Source organism: Panthera uncia (genome assembly GCF_023721935.1).
Source record: "Panthera uncia isolate 11264 chromosome A1 unlocalized genomic scaffold, Puncia_PCG_1.0 HiC_scaffold_17, whole genome shotgun sequence".
NCBI lineage: Eukaryota > Metazoa > Chordata > Mammalia > Carnivora > Felidae > Panthera > Panthera uncia.
Genome location: NW_026057577.1, coordinates 111,790,233 through 111,812,688, shown reverse-complemented (window position 1 = coordinate 111,812,688; position 22,456 = coordinate 111,790,233). Strand labels below are relative to the sequence as shown.

General features: G+C 47.9%; 1 protein-coding gene across 1 annotated transcript; it reads left to right on the top strand.

Annotated features, from left to right (window-relative positions):
* The first annotated feature begins 12,833 nt into the window (after positions 1-12,833).
* On the top strand, positions 12,834-17,135 carry ADRB2 (adrenoceptor beta 2). Its single transcript, XM_049648047.1, has one exon. It carries the CDS (start codon positions 13,085-13,087, stop codon positions 14,339-14,341), a length of 1,257 nt encoding a protein of 418 aa, XP_049504004.1. The 5' UTR covers positions 12,834-13,084; the 3' UTR covers positions 14,342-17,135.
* The last annotated feature ends 5,321 nt before the right edge of the window (positions 17,136-22,456 follow it).

Here is a 22,456-nt window from a genome sequence, read left to right as displayed (position 1 = left end):
AGTGAAAGGGTCGGAATATCGGTGCGTCTCTTTTTAGCAATGGAAGATCTGTGCAAACCTAATTTCATGCAGGGGCAGGAGGCAGAAGGCGGTTAGGAGCAGGGCAGCTCTAGCTGGGTGGGGCCCAAGTTCGCCACCAGTGCCCTCGCTGTGTATGGTTGAAGAGCCTCCGCTGGAGTGGGAGCTCCACGGACCTGGGCAAACTTGAGGGGCACCCCAATTCTCAGACAGAATGATTCCTAGCCTTGCTAATCCACTGGACTATCAAAAAGGGCCACATCAGCAGAAACAGGGAGAGATCCACATTCACGTACGCCCCAAACAGACCACTGGCCCCAGACACGGCTTTAGTAAGCTCAGACAACACTCATGGAGCTTCCCCATTTGTTCAAGTTTTTCTGCGTCTTTATTTTCATTTCCTGGTTTCTTCTCACATCCTTCCTCTCCACCCCCCCCCTCCCCCCCGCCAAAGAAGTTACTAAAAATTCTAACAATTTCTACTTTTCCATCTTGGCTCCCCTCCCTGTCCCCTCTCCTGGTCTCCAGAGTCACGGACTTCTCATGAAATTCACTAACTTTTGGTTAAATTGCATCTCAGTTTGTTCACCAAAAAGGGGCGTCAAAAAGGAAGGACTCTGTGGCCAGAACAGTATATTCTAGAACTCTGAGAACATGACTTTTTTAAAATTATTAACACCAAATTACACATTTAATAGTACTTGTAGTGGGGTGGGGGGGTGGGTGAAATAGGCAAAGAGTACACTTGCCTTGGGGCGCCTGGGTGGCTCGGGTCACGATCTCACGGTGCGTGGGTTCAAGCCCCGCATCGGGCTCTGTGCTGGCAGCTCAGAGCCTGGAGCCTGCTTCGGATTCTGTGTCTCCCTCTCTCTCTCAAAATTAAATAAACATTAAAAAAAATTTTAAAAAGAGTACACTACCTTGATAAGCACTGAGAAATGAAGAGAATTGTTGAACCACTGTATTGTAAACCTGAAACTAACATAATACCGTATGCTAATTCAACTTAAATTAAAAAAAAATTGTACTCATAGTGAAAACTCAAACAGAATATTTGAGTAAAAAATGAAAATGAAAGCCTATGGTCCTGCCCTTCCCACCAGCCCCAACTCGGCATCACTAGTCCACATTAAGCACTGCTAACTGTTTCTGAGTGTCTTTCCAAAGTATACTTGTGAAAATAGAAACATGTTATGTACACAAAAAGGAGATATACATACTATTTTGTTTCAACCCTTTTCGTTTAGTATCTTAGAGATCCTTTTCAATCACATGTATGGATCTCGTTCTTTTGAACCGCAGAATAAAACCCATTGTACCGTCACACTACTTTTTAATCTATTTACACATCTCCTTATTGATACATATTTGTGTTAAGTAGATACCACATACAATGATTTGTTTCTACAAGTGAGGATCGGTTAACATTGTTGTACAATGAACCTTTTTACTTTATATTCTGGATATTCTTTCATATCAGCTAGCACAGAGCTACCTTTTTTTTTTTTTTCCTTTAATAATGGATTCTGGGGGCGCCTGGGTGTCTCAGTCTGTTAAGAATCTGACTTCGGCTCGGGGTCATGATCTCATTGTTTGTGGGCTCAAGCCCCGCGTCGGGCTCTGCCCTGACAGCTGGGAGCCCGGAGCCTGCTTCAGATTCTGTGTCTCCCTCTGTCTCTGCCCCTCCCCTGCTCATTCTCTGTCTCTCAAAAATAAACTTTAAAAAAAAAAAATGGATTTTATTTTTTAAGAGCAGTTTTAGTTTCATGGCAAACTGAGAGCAAGTTACGCCCTCTTCCCCACACAGATGCATACCAGAGAGGTACATTCGTTATAGCTGATGAACCTACATTGACAGATCACGATAGACCAAATTCCATAGTTTACATTAGGGCTCCCCCATGGTGCTGCACATTCTAAAGATTTTGACACTTTAGTTTCACTGCTCTAAAAATCCTCTGTGCTTTGCCTCTTCATTCCTCCCTCCCCGCTAACCTCTGACAACCGCTGGTCTTTTTATCATCCCCGTTAAGTGTGCCTTTTCCTGAATATCATAGAGTTGGAGTCACACAGTCCGCGTAGCCTTTCCAGACTGGCTTTTTTCACTTAGTAACATGCATTTATGTTCCTTTCATATCTTTTCACAGCTTAATAGCTCATTTCTTTTTAGCGCAGAACAAGATTCCGTTGTCTGGATGCACTACAGGTTATTTATCCATTCGCCTCCTGTAGGACCTCTTGGCTGCTTCCAAGTTTGGCAATTATGAATAAAGCTGCTCCAGATATCTGTGTTTGCATAATAATCCAGGCATATCAATACATTAATTTATTTATCCTTATTTCCAGTTTTTGGTTTTTTACTGTGCCCTTTCACGTCACGCTAAACAAAATTTTGGTTTCTAATTATGCAGAACTTCAGTGAACATCCTTTCTATATATACCTGACAGACCCGTGTGTTTGGGACAGTACCTGTGTAACCGAATAATGTGTCATAACAGTGTCTTCCTGAGTCCTGTTCCAACCCTGAGGTTTTGGAAAGCATTACATTTTGCCAGTGTGGTAGATGAAAGTTTTCTCGTCGTTTCTGGATTTTGCATGTAGATCCACTCACTTCCTTCCAGGCTCCAGGGCCCAGATGACCACCCCATATGTTCCCGCAGCTTGCCACGTGTCCCTCCCCCTCGGTCAACCTGAACTCTCCACTTGCTGAGGTCTGTCCTGTATTTTCTCCCAGCAATGAACACGAACCCTATGGGAAAGCAACAAGGCCCACAGCCACACACACATTTGTGTGTTTGATTCACTGCCAGTCTGGGGCAGAGAGGAGAAGGGTCAAAATCTGCTTTACAAACGAGGAAACAAAGACCGGGTACCAAGCAAAGAGCCACGGGGGCAGCACCAGGTTACTCTCTTGTCACAGTGGTTTCTTTCCTCATCCACCCCTTTGGCACAGGGCTGCTGGGCACACCTCTGTGAAATAGCCTCGTGTATCCCACTACGGGCTTTTTTTCCCGACTGTGGCTTTCCGTGGCCTGTCCCACCCCCTTCCATGATGTCCGGAAGCCTCATATCCTTATCCCAGTATTCAAGGGCTTTCAAAATATATAGCACAAAGCAGACCTTACCGTTCCCCTCTCCACGGACCAGGTGCCCTCTCCATGGACCAAGTGGCATAGTTCTCCTGGAATAGTTGCTGCTGCTCAAGCATAGTTTAAAGCTTCCCACTTCTGCACCCGGTCACAGGGTTTCTTCTCCGTGGTATTCCCTTCTTCCACACCTGACTCCCAAAGTCAAGTCCGTCCTCCACACCCAGCTAGCTCATGGCCACCAACCAAATGAAACTCTTTGATCTCTCTTCATCTTCCCTCACATAACTAACAAGACCAGGCTTCTGTTAATGCAGATCTCTTTTTAACCCTCTTTTATAGCCTCTGTCACACGCCCTGTCATATAATTATCCTTCTTATCTTCGCAATATCACAATAAATCCTTGAGAGGCAGCTCCGTGTTTAACCGCTAAGTATGCCCCACCTAGGGCTTTCAGCAGGACCTGGGAGGAGTAGCTAAGGCGCCCCAAACTATCAGACGTATGTTTTTAACATAAAAAAAACCTGAGATAATTTTGTATAATCTGGTACACAATTTGCTTTTATACCTTACTGATAAAATGTGGAGAAGTTCCTGAGTCCCCACATTTAGACCTACTTCATCCTTTTTAGTAATTACACGTCATGATTATTGGTTTCTTCTGGTTTACTCCACCATTTCCCCTTTCTGAACAATTGTTTAGTTTTACTCCATATTACAAACAAAATTGAAGCCGTATCCTTACGTACGCATCTGACATTTAAGGAACAAATTTCAAGCGAGGGAATTGCTGGACAAAAGGATATGTGCAGCTTACTTTCTAATGAAGTCTACCAAATTACTCTCCAAACAGCTCTGCTAATTTATTTTCTTTTTAAGAATCCCATTAGCCTCTTGGCTAAAGACCCTTTGTGAACTGAGGCACAGCTGCTTTTTTGGAATTTTTCCCTAGGCCGTCTCCTCAGTCTTTACATGGGGAGGTGGGGGCTGAATTAGTGTTTTGCCCACAAAACCACATCTTTAGCTCCGTCACAGGATTTACTCCACTGCACGGAAGTCGAATTGATGTACCAACCTCCTTTATGAGCCTCTGAGTTTCTTTTTTCTTTTTCTTTTTTAATATGAAATCTGTTGTTAAGTTAGTTTCCATACAACACCCAGTGCTCATCCCAACGGGTGCCCTCCTCAATGCCCATCACCCACTTTCCCCTCCCTCCCACCCCCCATCAACCCTCAGTCGATTCTCAGTTTGTAAGTGGTTTATATACACAATGGAATACTACGTGGCAATGAGAAAGAATGACATATGGCCTTTTGTAGCAACGTGGATGGAACTGGAGACTGTGATGCTAAGTGAAATAAGTCATACAGAGAAAGACAGATGCCTCTGAGTTTCTTAAAGGCAAGGACCTTTGTTCATTTGTTCATTCTGCAATATCCCTCTGCCCCGTACTTTTAAGAATATCTAGGTCAATGTGTGTGTGTGCGTGTGTGTGTGAGTGTGTGCACATGCATGTGTAGTGAATACCTGCCTTCTGTATTCTGGTCTCTGTGGTAGAGTGTTGGGGACACAAAGATGGATAAAAGTATTGACAAGCAAAATGTGGAATGACAATAATATGGGGTGAGCGCCAGGGTATAGTGTGGCACAAAAGCATATAGAAAAGGCATCTAACCCAGTCTCATAGTCAGCAAGTCTTGATGAAAGAAGCTGACAAAGCGTGAGTGTGTGTGCACGCAGGTGTGTGTGTGTGTGTGTGTGTGTGTGTGTGTGTGAATGTGTGTGTGTTGGGGGTGGGGACCAGAGCAGGGGGAGGGGAGTAGGGAACGAGGTTGGATGCAGCAGCTCTAGGGGTGGAGGAAGGGACCTGGGCAAAACCCCGAGGCTCGTGGCCACTGATTTCCTGCTTCTGACGTTCTCCCTCTCCTTTTAGAAAGAGTGACCGGGATGCTTGGCCCCAAATCTTGGTCATTTGGCCTTTTTCCCGTAAGTGATTGGAAACTGCTGCCTCTTTAGCCCAGCAGTCTGGTAAAAACTCAGCTGCAAGACCCTGACAGCCAGGGCGCTTCTCCTGCACAGCCTGAACACGCTGTCCTTGCGCTGACCGGACGTCTGCATCTGAGTCCTGTAGTTAGCGGGTCAGGGGAAGGTTTCTCATCCGACAGAGCTGGATTTGTAGCCCCTCTGCTCCTTTTACCTACCGTGGTACCGGGGCCAGGCTGTAATGTTGAGCCTCCATTTTCTCATCTGAAAAACGGGCATAACTGTGTCTACCTCGTAGCACTGCACAGAAACGAGAATAAAAGAAGAGAGTATACGTGGTAGGTGCTAAACTCAGCTCCTGGCATCTAATACACACATCGTTAACAGGAACTATGCCTATTGACTTTCAGACCCCCTGACGACCCCTTGACTTTGGTGCCATCAGTTGATTCAGCCTTCTCACTTGACAGATTGGGGACCAGACTGAGACCCAGGGAGGGACAGTCACACAGAGGTGCGAGGGCCAGGACGGGGCTCTCCTTCCTCTGGGCCCAGGGCATGTTCGCTGCCCCATGGTGGTTACCCCAGCTGGGGCATCTGGACCTCCCGTCCTTGACCCAGTGAGATCTTTCCCAAGGCCCTGCTTTGGCGAGAAGTCAGCCCTGTTTCCTTTCCTGCGCGGACCGAATGCAATTTTCTTCCTCTCCTCTTCTTCCCCAGTCACATGTAGCTTTATCTTCTCCATTGTTCTCCCTTCCGCCCTGCTTCAAGCCCTCCTCTGCTGCTGCAGATACTGTTTGATCCCCCCCAATCATTTTACTTCTTTCCTGCAGGGCTCACCACACGTTGTGCATTTCCTTTTCTTAGGCTCAGACACCGGGAAGTTTGCACTTAGCAGCAACTCAGTCCAAGGGGCTGCATATACAACCTCTTCCCTGCGGTAGGTTTCCTGAGCACCACAGCTAACAGAACTTCCCACGTCTTCCCTGTGTTTAATATCAGTAATTAATTTAGCGTTTGAAATGCGCCGGGTTAGTGCGAACCACTTTGCAGATATGAACTCGTTTGTTCCTCTTAACAACCCCATGAGATTGTGAGGTCCTAACGTCAACAACTCCAACTTACCGATGAGGAAATCGAGACACAAGGAGAGTCAGTAACTTGCCCAGGGTCTTACAGCTACGAATCAGAGGGAGCAGGGCTTCAAACCAAGCAGTTGGCTCCAGAGTCGCTCCAGAGCTCCTCAGAGGATCAGGCCATCAGGCTGGGCCTGGGTCACTGCCTGAAGCCACACACTCACTTTGCTTCTCCCCTCCGTGGCTGGTTTCTCTTCCTTCCTCCATCAATCACCTGCACACAAACCCTCAGCGCAGCGATGCTAAGAAATCCAACCTAAGACATTTCCCAAACATCCATCTCAGAGGTTACACCACTATTCGTAGCTTGATGTATACGAAAGATTCTGTTTCCCTGTTGGATCAATTTATTCATTTAAAAGGCCGCCTTTGGGGAAATGAATAAAATGTCCTGAAATTAAAGCTGTGCTGGAAAATCTAGGGCGATGATGATGACGATGATAAACACTTCTTTGGGAAACTCTGTGCTAAGTTCCTTAAATGCATTATTTCATTTAACCGTCAAAGGATCCTCTGCCAGAACTGCTATGCAGGGAACACTTCCAGTGTTCCAGCCACTGGCAGACACATCCCCCCAGATCTCTTTATCTCCTAATCCCTATGCCATCCTAACTTCCATTTTCTTGTCCAGTCGAAACCCCAAGTTCGATATAGCCATATCTGAACCCATCGCCCCAACCTGTCCGAACAACATTCAGGCCACTGATCTACTCGTCCGGTCCCTGATGGGCGACGGCCCTGACTCCTTTGGCTCAACTCCCCAACCCACAGCCAGTCCGAGTATGGCTGATCTGTTCCAGTGTCACGTCTCTAGGTTCTCTCCCTTCCTTTCCAAGTCCAGTTCTTCATGCATTCTTTCTATTCCCTCCTCAACCATCCCAGAGATTTGATCCTCATTTTGCAAAGAACCAGCCTGAGGTCCAGAGGGCTTAAGCACACTGCCTGACGCCCTCGGGGGGTTAAAGACGGAATTGGAACCCCAGATCCCATCTCTTCCCAAACCCGTGCTTTTCCTATCACATCAAGGGGTCTCATGAGCACCAGCCTGGGGCTGAGATTCCTTGAGGTGGAATACGAAATTCTTTTAAATCCTTCAGTAACACCACATTAAACACGGAGTACCGCCTACGAGTTGCTCCCTTTTCAATTTTCTTTCCGTCTTTTAAAGTAGATGGAGGAAGTCCCCTCTGGTGCTAGAATACCATCAATATCTCCCCAACACTTGCTAATCTTCCTTTTCAATCAGAGAAGAGCAAGCGTGGGGCTCAGAACCTTGGCAGACGACAATGTCTAGCTAGAATTTATTACCGTTGTTTTGTTTTCATGGTTACCTTCTATTTGTGGTGGATGACATGGGTTTTCATGTGCAGTAGTGGCAGCCATACAACATTTTCTTCGAAAACAAATGTGTTTGAGTTTTAGAAATAAGTCACCGTCAAAAAAAGTATTGAGTAAATCATGGCACGCCAGCTGCTCGGAATAGCGGGAATCACAGCGGTGAAATATGGGGCTGACGGGATGGAAGATGGGGCCCCGTCGTTTTCGGGGGCATTGACAGGTTTTGCTTGCCAGCTCCTCCCTGGCTTCAGAGTCAAGAACTCGACTCCTCAATGACCCTCCGCATGCCTCCTTCCCACAACAGGCTTACTCAGCTTAGAACAGAAGGGCCTCAGATGTCACCTAGGCCACCTTCCCATGTCATGGATGAATATTGAGGCACAAAGAAAGCAGGGAACTTGATTAAGGCTGTTTATAGCAGGATAGCTGTTGTGGGACCAGAGTCTGGGCCTCCCGGTCCCCCATCCGTGTGCCCTCCTCTGCGCCCAACTGCTTGTACCACATAGAAGCGTTCGTCGTCACACAATGTTCATTCCCACATCGGCGGTAGACTGCATGCAACGCCACTCAGATTCAGCAAAAGAATCAAGGCCTATGCCCTGATGCATCCTTTACATGGTATGTAGCAACTGAACCTCTCTCTTACATCTCTAGGAGGGTAATAGCTATGTACCGTTCTTGGGAGAATTGGTAAGAACAGTCACTCAATTTTCCGTAGGGTTCAATTCTCTTGCAAAGCCCCAACTGAGAAAAGCTGCTAGAGTTTAGTTTCTTTGAATGACTGATGGTCTGCAGGCCAAGGAGTCCTTCATAGGACCAACTGAAGTCTCTCCTGCTTTAATTGAAGCCAGCTCCCTTTGTTCAGTCCCCCAGAGAGGCGGAGAATTTATTAGTATGTGTCTCATAAAAGGCCAGCATAGCAGGAAATTAAATTCATCTGGTCTAATCAGCTGTTCTGAAAGCTTTGCTGGTTGCTCTGCTTGCTCTGCGGTTGCCAAGGTGACTGCAAATTGATTATTTGAGGACTTGTTCCAGGATCATTCCAGGTATTGATGTTAAGTTTAGACATCAGCAGTCCCAAGTAAGAATAGAAGGGATCTGCCATGATGGTAAAGGAGACTCCAGACCCAAGAGAACAAGGGATATTTAAGCTGAAGAGAAGGCTCAGGAGAATTCCAAGGGATTCCCCCAAAAGCTTTGAGGACAGTCTTGGGGAAGAGAGAGGAGACTTGTTTTGAGTGGCCTCAAGGGGGCAGACTTAAAATCCACAGGCAGGAGCTGTACAGGATCTCAGGTCACTATCTGGACAGTCGAAACAGACAGTGGCAGAAGGATCTGGTGAGTTTGCCCTCACGAGAGCCGTCTGAGAGTTCTGGTGGATGCATCGTATAAGGAGCTGACCAGGCTGTAGGACGCTGCATTCAAAAACCACGAACATTCCACCCAGTTCTATAACTCCGTGGCAATGGTAATTTTCAGAGTCATTTCTCTTTCCAAGGAACCAAGTTTTTGTTCCTGCTTTCATTCGTTTTCCCAGCAATTCAAATTAAAGACAAATGACTCATGATCCACATTCAACGTGTCCTTTCACACATAGGATCTAATAAGTGTGCATTCTACATGTACATTTTGATTCAAAAATAAGCAAATGGTAGGAGTCATCTCTTTTCCAAGGGAGCACACTAAATACTTTACATGCATTTAATCTCATTTAATGCAAATGGAATGGAGTGATGCTATACAGAGATAATATTACAGACAGACATTTAAGATCCTTATTTTGAAAGAAATCTACAGATGTTCCGATTCTGTGTCTCCCTCTCTCTCTGCCCCTCCCCCGTTCATGCTCTGTCTCTCTCTGTCTCAAAAATAAATAAATGTAAAAAAAAATTAAAAAAAAAGAAATCTACAGATGTTTCTCTGCTCAGCGGATCATAACGATGGAAGGAATCTCATCTAAGCCAAGAACAGGATAAGATTTTCCTCAACTGTCCCGCTAATGGTGTCAGGACCTTCTCAGGCACCACAAAACCTTACTCCTATTCAAATATTTGTTCAGTAAAACAAAAGGTGTTTTCTTTTTTTTTTTTTTTTTTTTTCTGTTTGGCAAGCAGGAAATGACAAATCGGTGTCTTAAGGGATTGACAAAATATGTAATTAGACACTATCAATCACTATGAAAGAGCTTGCTTTTTTCTTCCATCAGATAAAGGTGCATTTAGTCTACTAAGAACTTCCAAGACCAGCTGAAGCATTACGTGTCTAAGTTCACCAGCCCAGCAAGCAGGGCCAATCAAAGTCCTCTGTTGACAAATGAAGGGACAGCATTGGGCAGTGAAGAGATGTAAGGATGCCGTAGCTTCCCTGGCGCCTTCCCCTCGACAGTTCATATTTCTACACTTTACCTTCTTCGTTTGTAAACTGGAGGAGGTGGGGGGAAATGAACTAAATGATGTGTTCCCCTCTTTCCCAATATAACTCTCTCTCCACCTGTAATTCTAAAAGGAGGTCAGGAGAAGACTCTTGGGGTGAAGACACCATCTTGAAATTTCTACTGACTTGATGAGGCAGCAGAGAGGAAAAGAGAGGGGGTGGGGAGAGAGAGGGGCAGGGAGGGAGAAAGTAATGGGGGCAGAGAGGGAGGGAAGGAGAGACTGTCCATTTGGGAAAGCTGATGCGTAAAGGCTGGAAGCTCCTCCTTGACCTGAACAGTCTTGCCTCCTTGATTTAGTGTTTGTGGGCTTTTTAAAAGGGGTTTCCCAAGATATTCAAAGTTAAACTTTTAAGTGACTCATTTGTATATCTCCTTGATCAATTCGTGTTTGCCCTGAAAGGGCTTTCTTTGTTCTTTGGTTGTTGTTGTTGTTGTTGTTGTTGTTGTTATGGGAAGGTTAAACAATACGCTTATTTATTCCATAGCTTTACAAACAGGAAGGAGGTTTAGTGGCTTAGTTCCACAATTCAGGCTAGATGTATATTTAAAGAAACTGTGTTGCATAACAGACACTGCCTCTTCCTAAAATGCATCATACCAGAGCCAATTTTGGAAAACACAAATATGGGGTGGGTATATTTTGGACACTATGGGAACGTAATAGATCTTTAATTAATATTTGTGCCTTTCATGGGAAATATTTGCTTTTTAAGGCATCGGTCTCGCAAAAACAATTTCTGGCTAGTAAAGGAAGTTAAAGGGGGCATGCAGGTTGCATTTTGTTTCTGCGTTTTTACTTCTACTACAGTCAACACCCACGTTACATTTGTCCTTAAGTATTTGATGGTTCTATTAGAGGACACGAATAACATATTCCAAACTACTAAGTGATTTATACACATTTCATTTATAACCCCTATTTGTGTGGCATATACAGGTGCACAAGCCCTTTCACATTTATTATTATATACTCAGTTCACACTCAGCCCAATGAAAGTGACTTTATTTCCCACTTAGGGATGGAAGAAGTTAGGGTCCATCTTTTTGACATGCCTAAGGAAAGTGAGCTAGAAAGCGCTATAGCAGGGGATCTGGAACCTGCCTATTCCAATTCTGGCTAGAGTCCCTCTTGCCTAGCCTCCATGCGTCTCTGCTTGTGAGGCCACAGTGCATTGGAAGGAAGGATTAAAAGATGAGCTATAGAGTCAAGACCTCGATTCACCTCCTGCCTCTGGCATCGCAGGGCCCTGTGCTCCTGGGCAAGCTATTTGCTTCTTTGGGCCCCATTTGTGAATTAAGCTAAAAATAGTACTCTCCCCACCATGGGACTGTGGGAAGGATTAGATGGAATCATGCATGAAAAGCACATAGCAGAATGTTCCCTAAATGTTAGCCATTGTTATGTTATTATGTAATCTGCAAAGCATGTTTGGTTACACTGCATGAAATGCTTTCAGTCTTTCAAAGACACTACTAATACATGTGAAGTCAAACCCTGAAAATTAATTTCCTTTTAACAGTAAAGTCCTATGCCAGATGCAAAGGATAATATTTCATGGACAAAGACCCCAGTCTGAAGACTTAAGTCTGACTTTTTTTTTTATTTAAAGGAGAAATTATCTTGTTTCCTGTGGTTTCATAACTTTCTTAACGTTAACACATTCGAATAGTCGGATCTATGAAATTGTCACTTTTCAAGTCAGAAACCGCAGGATAGTGGGCAATCTCAGATGGCTCAACCCCACAGATCAACTGCCCAGCAGATGAAAGGATTTTTCTAGTTGCCATGGAATTGCTGAAGATGAGGTTGAAAGGAAAACTATTCCATGTTGAGCTCCTCTCCATCCCCACAGATAACGAGGGAGTGATGCCACGCTCCCAAGAATTACAAATTTAAGTGCACGACCTTCTCCTTCCGGCCGCAAACGCACACGGGCATACTCCAGCTCCGGCTCCAAACGAAACCCAAAGGGTGAAATTATATGTCCCAATGCCTGCAAATTCCCAAGGAGGGCACCAAAAGTACTTGACAGTGAGTGTGCTGAGGAAATCGGGCAGCTGTTCAAGTCACCCCCTGTGGTCCTGCCAAATGTTTGAAAGGGAATGTGCCCTGTGCGTGCGTGCGTGCGTGTGTCGCGGGGAGTGGGTGCACGAAGGAGGGGTCAGGAGTACCTGGATGGGGACGTCCGAGTCTGTGGCGCTCTGCTTGCCGCCAAGTGAGCGTTGTGTGTTGTTTACTTCTTTCTGTGTGTGTGCCCTATGCCTTTGTGCTTCTGGGCGCTTCTGTGTTTGTTTCTTGGCCCCGTCTCTGTTGGGCAGGGGTGACTGTGTGCCTGTGGCTTTCCGTGTGTGCGCGCGCGCGCGCGCGAGCGTGCTTGTGGGTGCGCTGGACGGGCGTGTCTCCGTGTCAGTGGCTGTGGTTCCGTATAAGTCTGAGCATGTCCGTCGGGGTGCATGTGTGCCTGTCCGTGCGTGTCGGGGTGGGCACTGTCGTCTCTGTTGCCTAATGTGGGGGAGAGGCCGCCCAGGGGCCCGGGTCAGACAGGTAGCAGCCCCCAAAGAGCCCCAAGCTCCCGGATCGGATGGTGCGCACGCCAGCCCCTGCTGCAGGCCTCCGGGGGCAGCCAGGGAGCAGGCAGGGAGAGGTGGCCCGCCCACCGCAGGGGAGCAGCTGGGCCCCGCCCGGGCCAGCCCCGGGAGGGGACGGGCGAGGGGAGGGGAGGGGAGGGGAGGGGAGGGCGGGAAGGGGACCCGGCCTCGCCCCTTTGGGGCTGCCCGCCCGCCATTGGCGGAAAGTTGCCGCACGTCACCGCGAGGGCAGTCCCCTAAAGTCCTGTGCACATAACGGGCAGCGCGCAATCCGGGGCGGCTTCTCCAGAGCGCAGGCTGGGTCCGACGCGCCCGGGGAGCCCAGAGCACCCTACAGGCTGAGTGCAGGACGCGCCCCCCAGCACAGCCACCCCACGGCCCCTGGATGAGGCTTCCCGGCGTCCGCTCGCTGCCCGCAGCGCCGCGCCGGAGGTCCGCCCGCTGAGGCGCGGCCGGTGCGCCGGCAGCCAGTGCGCTCACCTGCCAGCCTGCGCGCCATGGGGCAGCCCGGGAACCGCAGCGTCTTCTTGCTGGCGCCCAACGGAAGCCACGCGCCGGACCAGGACGGCACGCAGGAACGAAACGACGCGTGGGTGGTGGGCATGGGCATCGTCATGTCGCTCATCGTCCTGGCCATCGTGTTTGGAAACGTGCTGGTCATCACGGCCATCGCCAAATTCGAGCGTCTGCAGACGGTCACCAACTACTTCATCACCTCCCTGGCCTGTGCTGACCTGGTCATGGGCCTGGCGGTGGTGCCCTTTGGGGCCAGCCACATCCTCATGAAAATGTGGACCTTTGGCAACTTCTGGTGTGAGTTTTGGACTTCCATTGACGTGCTGTGTGTCACGGCCAGCATTGAGACCCTGTGCGTGATCGCCGTGGATCGCTACTTTGCTATCACGTCGCCCTTCAAGTACCAGAGCCTGCTGACCAAGAATAAGGCCCGGGTGGTCATTTTGATGGTGTGGATCGTGTCGGGGCTTACCTCCTTCTTGCCCATCCAGATGCACTGGTACCGGGCCACCCACCAGGAAGCCATCAACTGCTATGCCAAGGAGACCTGCTGTGACTTCTTCACGAACCAAGCTTATGCCATCGCCTCCTCCATTGTGTCCTTCTACCTACCCCTGGTGGTCATGGTCTTTGTCTACTCCAGGGTCTTTCAGGTGGCCCAAAGGCAGCTCCAGAAGATCGACAAATCTGAGGGCCGCTTCCACGCCCAAAATCTCAGCCAAGTGGAGCAGGATGGGCGGAGCGGGCATGGACATCGAAGGGCCTCCAAGTTCTGCTTGAAGGAGCACAAGGCCTTGAAGACTTTGGGCATCATCATGGGCACGTTCACCCTGTGCTGGCTACCCTTCTTCATCGTCAACATAGTGCACGTGATCCAGGATAACCTCATCCCTAAGGAAGTTTACATCCTCCTAAACTGGGTGGGCTACGTCAACTCTGCTTTCAATCCCCTTATCTATTGCCGGAGCCCAGACTTCAGGATTGCCTTCCAGGAGCTTCTGTGCCTGCGCAGGTCTTCTCTGAAGGCCTATGGGAATGGCTACTCCAACAACAGTAACAGCAGAACAGACTATACCGGGGAACACAGCGGAGGTCCCCTGGGGCAGGAGAAAGACAGCGAAGTGCTGTGTGAGGACCCCCCAGGCACGGAAAACCTTGCAAACCGTCAAGGTACTGTGCCTAACGATAGCATTGATTCACAAGGGCAGAATGGTAGCACAAACGACTCACTGTTGTAAGGCGGGTTTTTCTACTTTTTATGACCCCCCCCCCAACCAAACACTAAACAGACTATTTAACTTGAGTGTAATAAACTTAGAATAAAATTGTATAGAGATGTGCAGGAGGAAGGACAGCCTTCTGCCTTTTTTTTTTTATTATTATTATTATTTTTTTAAGCTGTAACAAAGAGAAAACACATTCGAGTGATTGTTTCTTGTCCAGTTCAGTTCCTTTTTGCATGGAACGTGTTAAGTTTGTGTCTGAAGGGCTTCGGTCCCAGAGGACCTGGGGCTGCTCTGTTTTGATGACTTTTCCGTGGATCTACCTCATTGGTCAAGTATTAGGGGTAATATATATTGCTGCTGGTAATTTGTATCCGAAGGAGTCCTTCCTTCCTGCACCCTTGCACTGGAGGATCTTGAGTATTTCGGACCTTTCAGCTGTGAACGTGGACTCTCCCCACTCCTCTTATTTGCTCAAACAGGGTGTCGTAGGCAGAGATTGGAGGGGCAGGCTTCAGTTGTTTTCCTGAGCAAAGTCTAAAGTTTACAGTAAATAAATTGTTTGACCATGACTTCATTGCACCTGTTTCTCCAAAAACCCTTGACTGGAGTGTGGTCGCCTCCCCCGCTGGAAACCGCAGGTAACTATTTGTAATAACTGCCCAGGGACTTAATATGGAATGATTCGAGAATGGCATGCACTGATTGCTTAACCCTTTCTTTTGCCTTTGAATCTGCCGCTGCAAACCTGTAGCCCTCCCAGTGCCAGCTCCTCAAAGCAGTTCTCCCTGCTGACAGCATAGCTTGTCTCGCTGGTCCTATGGTGATCATTCTGTGTTGTTACATCAGAAACACTGACTCATAGAAACCGAGTTACCGACATCTGTTTCGTCCCTCCGTGCACCCTCACCACCCACCTTTCAGTTCCAGTAGCTGCTTATGTTATGTATTCGCTGCATCTCATAGGGGAGGTGTTTGTACTGCATCGGGGTTTGGCATTTTAAAGATAAAGGAGGGAGTTCTTAGGAAAAAGCTACTCAAACACAGCCCTGTAATTCCAAAGAAAACTGAGAGGGTATTGGTCATAGGGAGAAAACTGGAAAACGCTTAACCGATGAATACCTCATGACCCGGGAAACAGGATTTTAACCCCTTCTCTTTCGTTACTTCTGTCTCTTCCTGCCGTCCCCCTCTTTGACCTCCTGACTTCAGTATAAAGCAAGATGTCTCAGCCTCGGCACTATTAACATTTGGGGCCAGGTAGTTCTCTGTGGTGGGGGCTGTCCGATGCATCGTCAGCCGTTCAACAGCATCCCCGGCCTCTACCCTGTAGATGCCAGGAGCACCCTCTGAATTGTGACTACCAAAAAGGTCTCCAGACCCTGCCAAATACTCCTTGAGGGGTGAGACCACCCCTGGTTGAGATCCGCAGATATAAGCTTCACAAATCTAAACAGATTTTTAGAGTCTGTCTAATGCAATCGCTTATTTTGAAAAGCATCCAAGAGGGATTTTCCATGGTTCGCCCAGTTAGTGACAGACCCCAGACCATCGCTCTTCCCTCCACCCCACCCTGCCTTCCAAACTGGCCTTCCAGCTGCCCTGCCAATGGCTGGATTTGTGCATTGTTTGTTTGGTCGGGTTTATCAATGGAGGTGAAGCCGGGGAGTCTAAGACGGCCTTTTCGTGGAGAGATTCTAATACCCTTAAGAGAGAGGCACATGAGGGAAAATCACAAAAGTAAACACATTTCTTCTCCCACCCCCTTTCTATTTTTGCACCGTGTGTCTGAGCCAGAGCTTGGCCCAGGTTTGACGGAGAGGACCGTCCTCCCTGGCAACGCCAGCCTGGGGAGGATCAGCCTCCATGTTCGTTGCCATTTCACCCGCTCACCAAGCTGACTCCACTTCTGTCTTCCCTTCTGTCCCAGCCAAGATCCCCAACCAGAAAAGCATTGGCTTCCTCTGCCTCCTGTCAGCTCAGTGCTGGGTGTCCGGGTGCACACTCAGCTCTCGGGAGAAAGTTGGGTGCCCAAGGTTTTGGAACGTGCCATAGCCAGTTGGAGAGTGTGTGCCCTTCGGCACTTTCGCTTCTCCAAGGGCTTTCATGCCGGTTGTCACATTCTCCTCCTGCTCGGGGGCCCACACCCAGAGGGGCAGGCAGCTTCTCCAGCATATCTTCACCCTTCCGGTAGCCTCACAGCATCTTGGACTTGAAAGAGTCCACAGAAAGCATTTGGCATCCAAAGAGATGAAAACCTGGGAGGGGGAATGGCCTGTCCAAGGTAAGAAGCCAAGGATGTCAGAGACAGGGCTATGGCCGGGGAGCCTGGCTGTCACCTGTTATTCCGGGAGCTGATGTGCTCTCTCCACCGCATTGTCATTGACTTCTGCGTTCACCCTCTGTTGTGGAAGCTTCGCCCTGGGGCTGTCCCCTAACCAATTCATTCCGGTGGATGTTCTTATTGCTTTTGGGTCCTTAGCACAAAAATCAGGCAATGACCGAATAATCTGTGGTGGGGACAAGAGAAAGAATTGTTCTTTTCCTCAGCAAGAGTCCACTAGGACACCCTCAGCATTTAGGGGGAAGATACAAGAGTCCTTAAGCCACCGGGAATTTCAAGCCACTCCAGGTAGAGATTTCAGGTAGAAAAAAAAAAATGTTGTAAACTTTTCTGTCATCGTTGTAAGTCCCGTGGACAATAAACGTTGTTAACCAAAAAGAAAAAAAAAATGTTGTATATATATTCTTTGGGTTACAGAAGCATCTAATGCAATTTCCGTGAAAACTCCAGTATGAGGGGGTTTAGCCATCTCTGCGTTCCTTCAGGAATCCTTCAAATCCAAGAGCTTTGATCAGTGTTAAGGGTCTTGACAAGCAAGAGCATTTTTGGCATGCCTCAATCCCTTGCTTCCCGTCTCCTTTTGTTTTGTTTTTGTTTTTTTTTTTTTTGGTGGGGAGATAGGCGTCTGTCAGTGCCCCTCTGTCCCTCTTGCTGACAGGTTGGTTACATAAGGTTTGTGTTGGATTCCTGATCGTGAAGTTTTCTTTGCCTGGACAGCAAGTTCTCAGAGTCTGTCAGATGAGAACCTTATCCTGAGATGCAAGCTGACAGGTGTGCAAAGTGGCAGGCCAGGGTGGGCCTCCCCACTGAGGTCATTATTGGGGGAAGGAGCCTGGGGAAGAGGGAGCTTGGAAGCATAGGAACTGTTGTTACATGATGCTCAGAATAGTTCTGGCCAGGGGCGCCTGGGTGGCTCAGTCGGTTGAGCATCCGACTTCGACTCAGGTCCTGATCTCACGTCTCGTGGGTTCGAGCCCCGCGTCGGGCTCTGAGCCGACAGCTCGGAGCCTGGAGCCTGCTTCCGATTCTGTGTCGCCCTCTGTCTCTGCCCTCCCCTTGCTTGCACTCTCTGTCTTTCTCTCTCTCTCTCAAGAATAAACACTAAAAGAAAAAAAATTTTTTAAAAAGAATATTTCTGACCCAAAAGAAGCCCAGGCTAGAATCAGTTGGGGGGTATTTATGGGGCACCTACTGTGTGCAGCGTGAGAAGAGTATAGGCTTCAGTCTCTACCTTCTGTAGCATAAGATGAATAATACTAAACAGATCCCTTTTACGGTGTCTTACTTGAATGAGACGAACAGTGCTGGACACCTTTTCAGGCATTATGTCATCCTGACAGTCCCATGATGTAGGCAACATAATTGTCCTCTCCTACTAAATGAGACAACTGAGGCTTGAAAAGATTAAGTAACTTCCCAAAGCCACACAAACTGGCCAGCTGCGGGGTCAGGACTGGAACCCAGGTCCCTGGGAGTCCAAACCCATGCAGACCAGGAAGCGGCACAGAGCAGCTCACAACCCACGCCCAAGTGAGTATAAGAACTAGAAACGCAATACCTCTCGGAAAGAAGAGGGAGCTTGCTGTGGGCTGGGGCAGGGAGGAATGTGCCCTTCGAAGCATGTGACTGCAGGGCTGCTGGGGACTGAGACAGGAAGCCAATCACCCAAGTGTCTAGTTTGTTTCTCTGAGTCTTTGCTTTGTCTTTTCATCGGAGAATCCGGCCAAACTGAAAAAAAAAAAATCTGCAACTTTAAAACGAGCACAGGGTAGAGCAGAAACACAGCCTGCCTCGTGCCCTGGCGGATCCATTTTCGGTTCCGATGTTGGGAAGTTCGAAATTCGGTGGGCAGCTGGGCCTCGTGGAAAGTGTCACAGGCCTAGGGGGGCCCCTGTAGGGGCGCTACTCATCGGGAACTAGCATCCTCGGGGACGGGGGTGGGGGGGAGATGATCTTCTGATAGCAGAGAGCGAGGAAGGTGAATGAGACTTGGAATGAGACCTTTCACTGACAGCATAACGTCCACTAATTTCAGCCCTGTGCTACCCTCCTTCTCTGACAGTGCAAATATAATATGAGGAGGCATTTTTGAAATACCTAAGAGAACAAACTTCCCAAGGGCTTGAGAAATACTGGTGTCTTATGAATAATAGGAGGCAGGGTGAGGCAAAAAGAACCCTGCGCTGGGATTTGTGCAGCTAGGTTTCAGGTCTCAACTCCACCTCTCTCTCTCTCTCTCTCTCTCTCTCTCTCTCAGTCTCATTCTCTCTGTCTCACGTTGGGTCAGGCAGTTTTCCTCAGTGGACCTCGGTTTGCACCTGTGTAAAATAATGAGACCCGTGCAGGTGGTTTTCAGCTGTGCTCAGGTATGAGTTTATATAGCCATTAATTTAGAAGCCAATTAGAGACAGTCGTTTATATTTCTAATTAGAGTTGATGACATTTGTCATGTAAATAATGGTTGCATATCCTGGGGGTGATCAGCTGGCAGAGGAGAATGCTGTGAAGACATTTCTGATGCATGATAACTGCCTTCGAATATTTAAGGACCGTCTGGGGAAAAGGAGGGTATCAATCTTATATGAATACCAGGAAGCAAACTGAAGCTTCAAGGAAGGTAGATTCCCAGCTCAGATGAAAACAACAAAACAAAACAAAAAACCACAACACTTTGAAATAGTTTGTCTATCTGAATAGTGAGCCTCCTGTCATTGGGAGCATTCAAGAGAAGCCCGAATAAAGCTCTGTGTGGGATGAAGCACAAAGGGTTCCTGCGCCGAACAGGAGCTGGACGAAGCTCCTTCCAAATCTGTGCCACTGTGTCCTTGAAAACAATAGACCTGAATGTTCTTAAAAAGTATTCAGACCGTTCCCTAATTCCAGCTGGCCTTCTCCCCAATTCCTCTGGATTTCGGAGGTTTCACTGCATTCCTAAACAGGAAACCTCCGGGGGAAATCAGGATCTCAACAGTCCTTGGCCATGGGGGGAAATCCAGAAATAGAGAAATAAGGTTAAGCAGTTTTCCAAACTATTAGACCTTTTCATCGGCTGCTCTTCCCATGCCTTTTGCAAATGACCTACTAACTCCCAGAGAGGGAATAACGAGGGCCGCAAAGTCCTCTCTGCAAAGGCAATTACATACTTCTCCACCCTCAGAATCAGTACACTTCCTGTGGTTTTTCCGTCACCCTCACAGGGCGGGAAGGAAGGGAGGCAGGTCCTTGGAAAGCACGGAGCACTTCAAAGCCCCTCTGGTCCAAGAGCCTAGAGACCTGGAGTCCCTCACGGCCCAGCCACGGACCAGCTTGGCAAGCTCGGGCAGGGTCACTTTTCTTCCCTAGACCTGTTTTGATCATCTCGAATGAGGGATAGCTTGGTTTCCATGAGTCTTGGGTTTCCCTTTTCCAGAATTCTGAAAGATTTCAGGAAGTGTTCAGTGCTGTCCATCTGGTGGCAAGGCTTTTATTTTAAAAGCACATTTTTTTCCTCATTAAAAAGGTAACAAATGTTCTTTGTAGAACCTTTAAAAATATAGGAAAGCACAAAATGAGATAAATCACGCATAACATTACCACCTAGAGATAGGCATCGTTAAACGTGATGTGGACGCTTCCAGTCTTTGTCCTAAGCATGGCTATACAATGTGTATAAATTTATTTTTAATTTTGTTTAAGTTTATTTATTTATTTTGAGAGAGAGATAGGACAAGTGGGGGAGGGGCAGAGAGAGGGAGACAGAGAATCCCAAGCAGGCTCCGCACTGTCAGCTTGGAGCCCGATGTGGGGCTCGAACTCAGGAAACCGTGAGATTGTGACCTGGGCCGAAACCAGAAGTCGGAGGCCTAACAGACTGAGCCACCCAGGCACCCCTAAATATATTTTTAAATAAAAGTGAAATCGATTATTAATACGACTTTGGACCCACCGAGAGTAATTTTACAAATGCCTCCTTGAATATATTCTATTTATAATATGACCCAGGTATCATAATTGGCCTGGCAACACACAGTGGCCAACAGTTTTCAAACTTTAGGGGCACAAAGGAATCATCACTCCCAGAGCATCTGGATACGGAAATCTGAGCTGGGACCTTCTAGAAGAATCTGCCTTCTAGCAAGTTTCCCCCCGAGGTGTTTCTAACACAGGTGTCCCCGGGATCACATTTTGATGAATAAGTTTACAGAGATAAATTCTCCAAATCAGACAGAATCGCCTCTTCCTTGCTAGTGGGTGAAAAAAAAAAAAATTTCCATACTTGTCTCTTTGAAAGCATGCCTTCTGCAGATGGGCTCTAGTCTGCTTTCAGAGCCTAGGGTACTAACCACTGAACTCCTAGGACAAGGTTCTGGTTGCATTGTTACATGCCTCTGACCCCACCAGTTGACTTATGTTAAAATAAATCTATTCAAGTTATAGAGTGGCCGATACCGACTATTTCAAAAGTGTAACAGCAGTTGTCTATTTCCTGGAGCACCTCTGGTGATAACAAAGGCCCCAGCTCCTGAGTGCTGCTATGAACTCAGCGTCGTGCTTGGCAGTTTTCTTTTTAAAAAAAATTTTTTTTTTTAACGTTTATTTATTTTTGAGACAGAGAGAGACACAGCATGAACAGGGGAGGGGCAGAGAGAGAGAGGGAGACACAGAATCTGAAACAGGCTCCAGGCTCCGAGCCGTCAGCCCAGAGCCCGACGCGGGGCTCGAACTCACGGACCGTGAGATCGTGACCTGAGCCGAAGTCGGACGCTTAACCGACCGAGCCACCCAGGCGCCCCCAGTTTTCACGCATGATCTCATGTAGGGCTCTCGGTGACCCTACAAAATGGGGACCATCATGTCTGTCCCCATGTTAGAAATAAGGAAGCGGAGCCTTGAAAGGGTTCCCCCAGTTGCCAAAGATTGCCCGACCCACTGGAATGACGCGTCTTCTGAACCAGAGCCCCTGTGCTTTACCGCTAGGATAGGCCATCGTTCCCCCTTTGGGGGTCACGTGAGGGACAAGTGGGGAAATGATGGTGCTAAGAAATTTTTCATGGGTGCACTTTGTTTCACTCTGCGGGGATTCTATTCGTGTGCCCTGATTAACGTCTGAGCCTTGTGACTCGGAGACAAGCCCGTGTCATCGAAGGTCAGCTGTGGCTAAGTATCAGCTGGGAAACCAGATTGCCCTGAGGGCGGGCCGCACACTACATCTTGCACCCGTATTCAGGCAGTTTGAGTGAGCTTCCCCCCCACCCAGGTAGGAAGCAGAGGTGGGCGCTTGGCCCCAGCCCATCAGTTGGCACTGAGTCAATCCTGACCATCATGGCAGGAAGCCCTTGACAGCTGGATTTGGGGCGCTTTCCCCGCCTCTCTGCCCAGGTTTCACATTGGAGAATAGCCAGGGGGGATGGGCACTGAGCAAGCCCGTAATATCCTTAGTGAACTAAGAAGCCCCAGGCTCCGAGAGGTGGGGTCGGTGACAAGGTAGCACAGGGGCGGGGAGAGGACCGTCTCTCCCGGCTTGCGTTATAATCACTTTTCCAGGGCTGAGAGGGGAAGGCTTCAGTTTCTGAATAGAGTCCCTTCTCCAGGAAGAGAAAACAGTTTTTAAAATCACAACAGCAATACTCATGACAAAGCAAAATTGGAGTCCTAGGGAGCTTTTGCTTTCTTTTCAACTACAGCTGCCTTTGTCTGCAGAGTTTTCTTCCTTGTGCCCATTCTGTCTCTGTCTGGGGTTGGTCTTGTTAAAGTCCCATCAGATGCTCCGAAACATTGCAGACAACCCTGACAATCTGTTTGGTGTT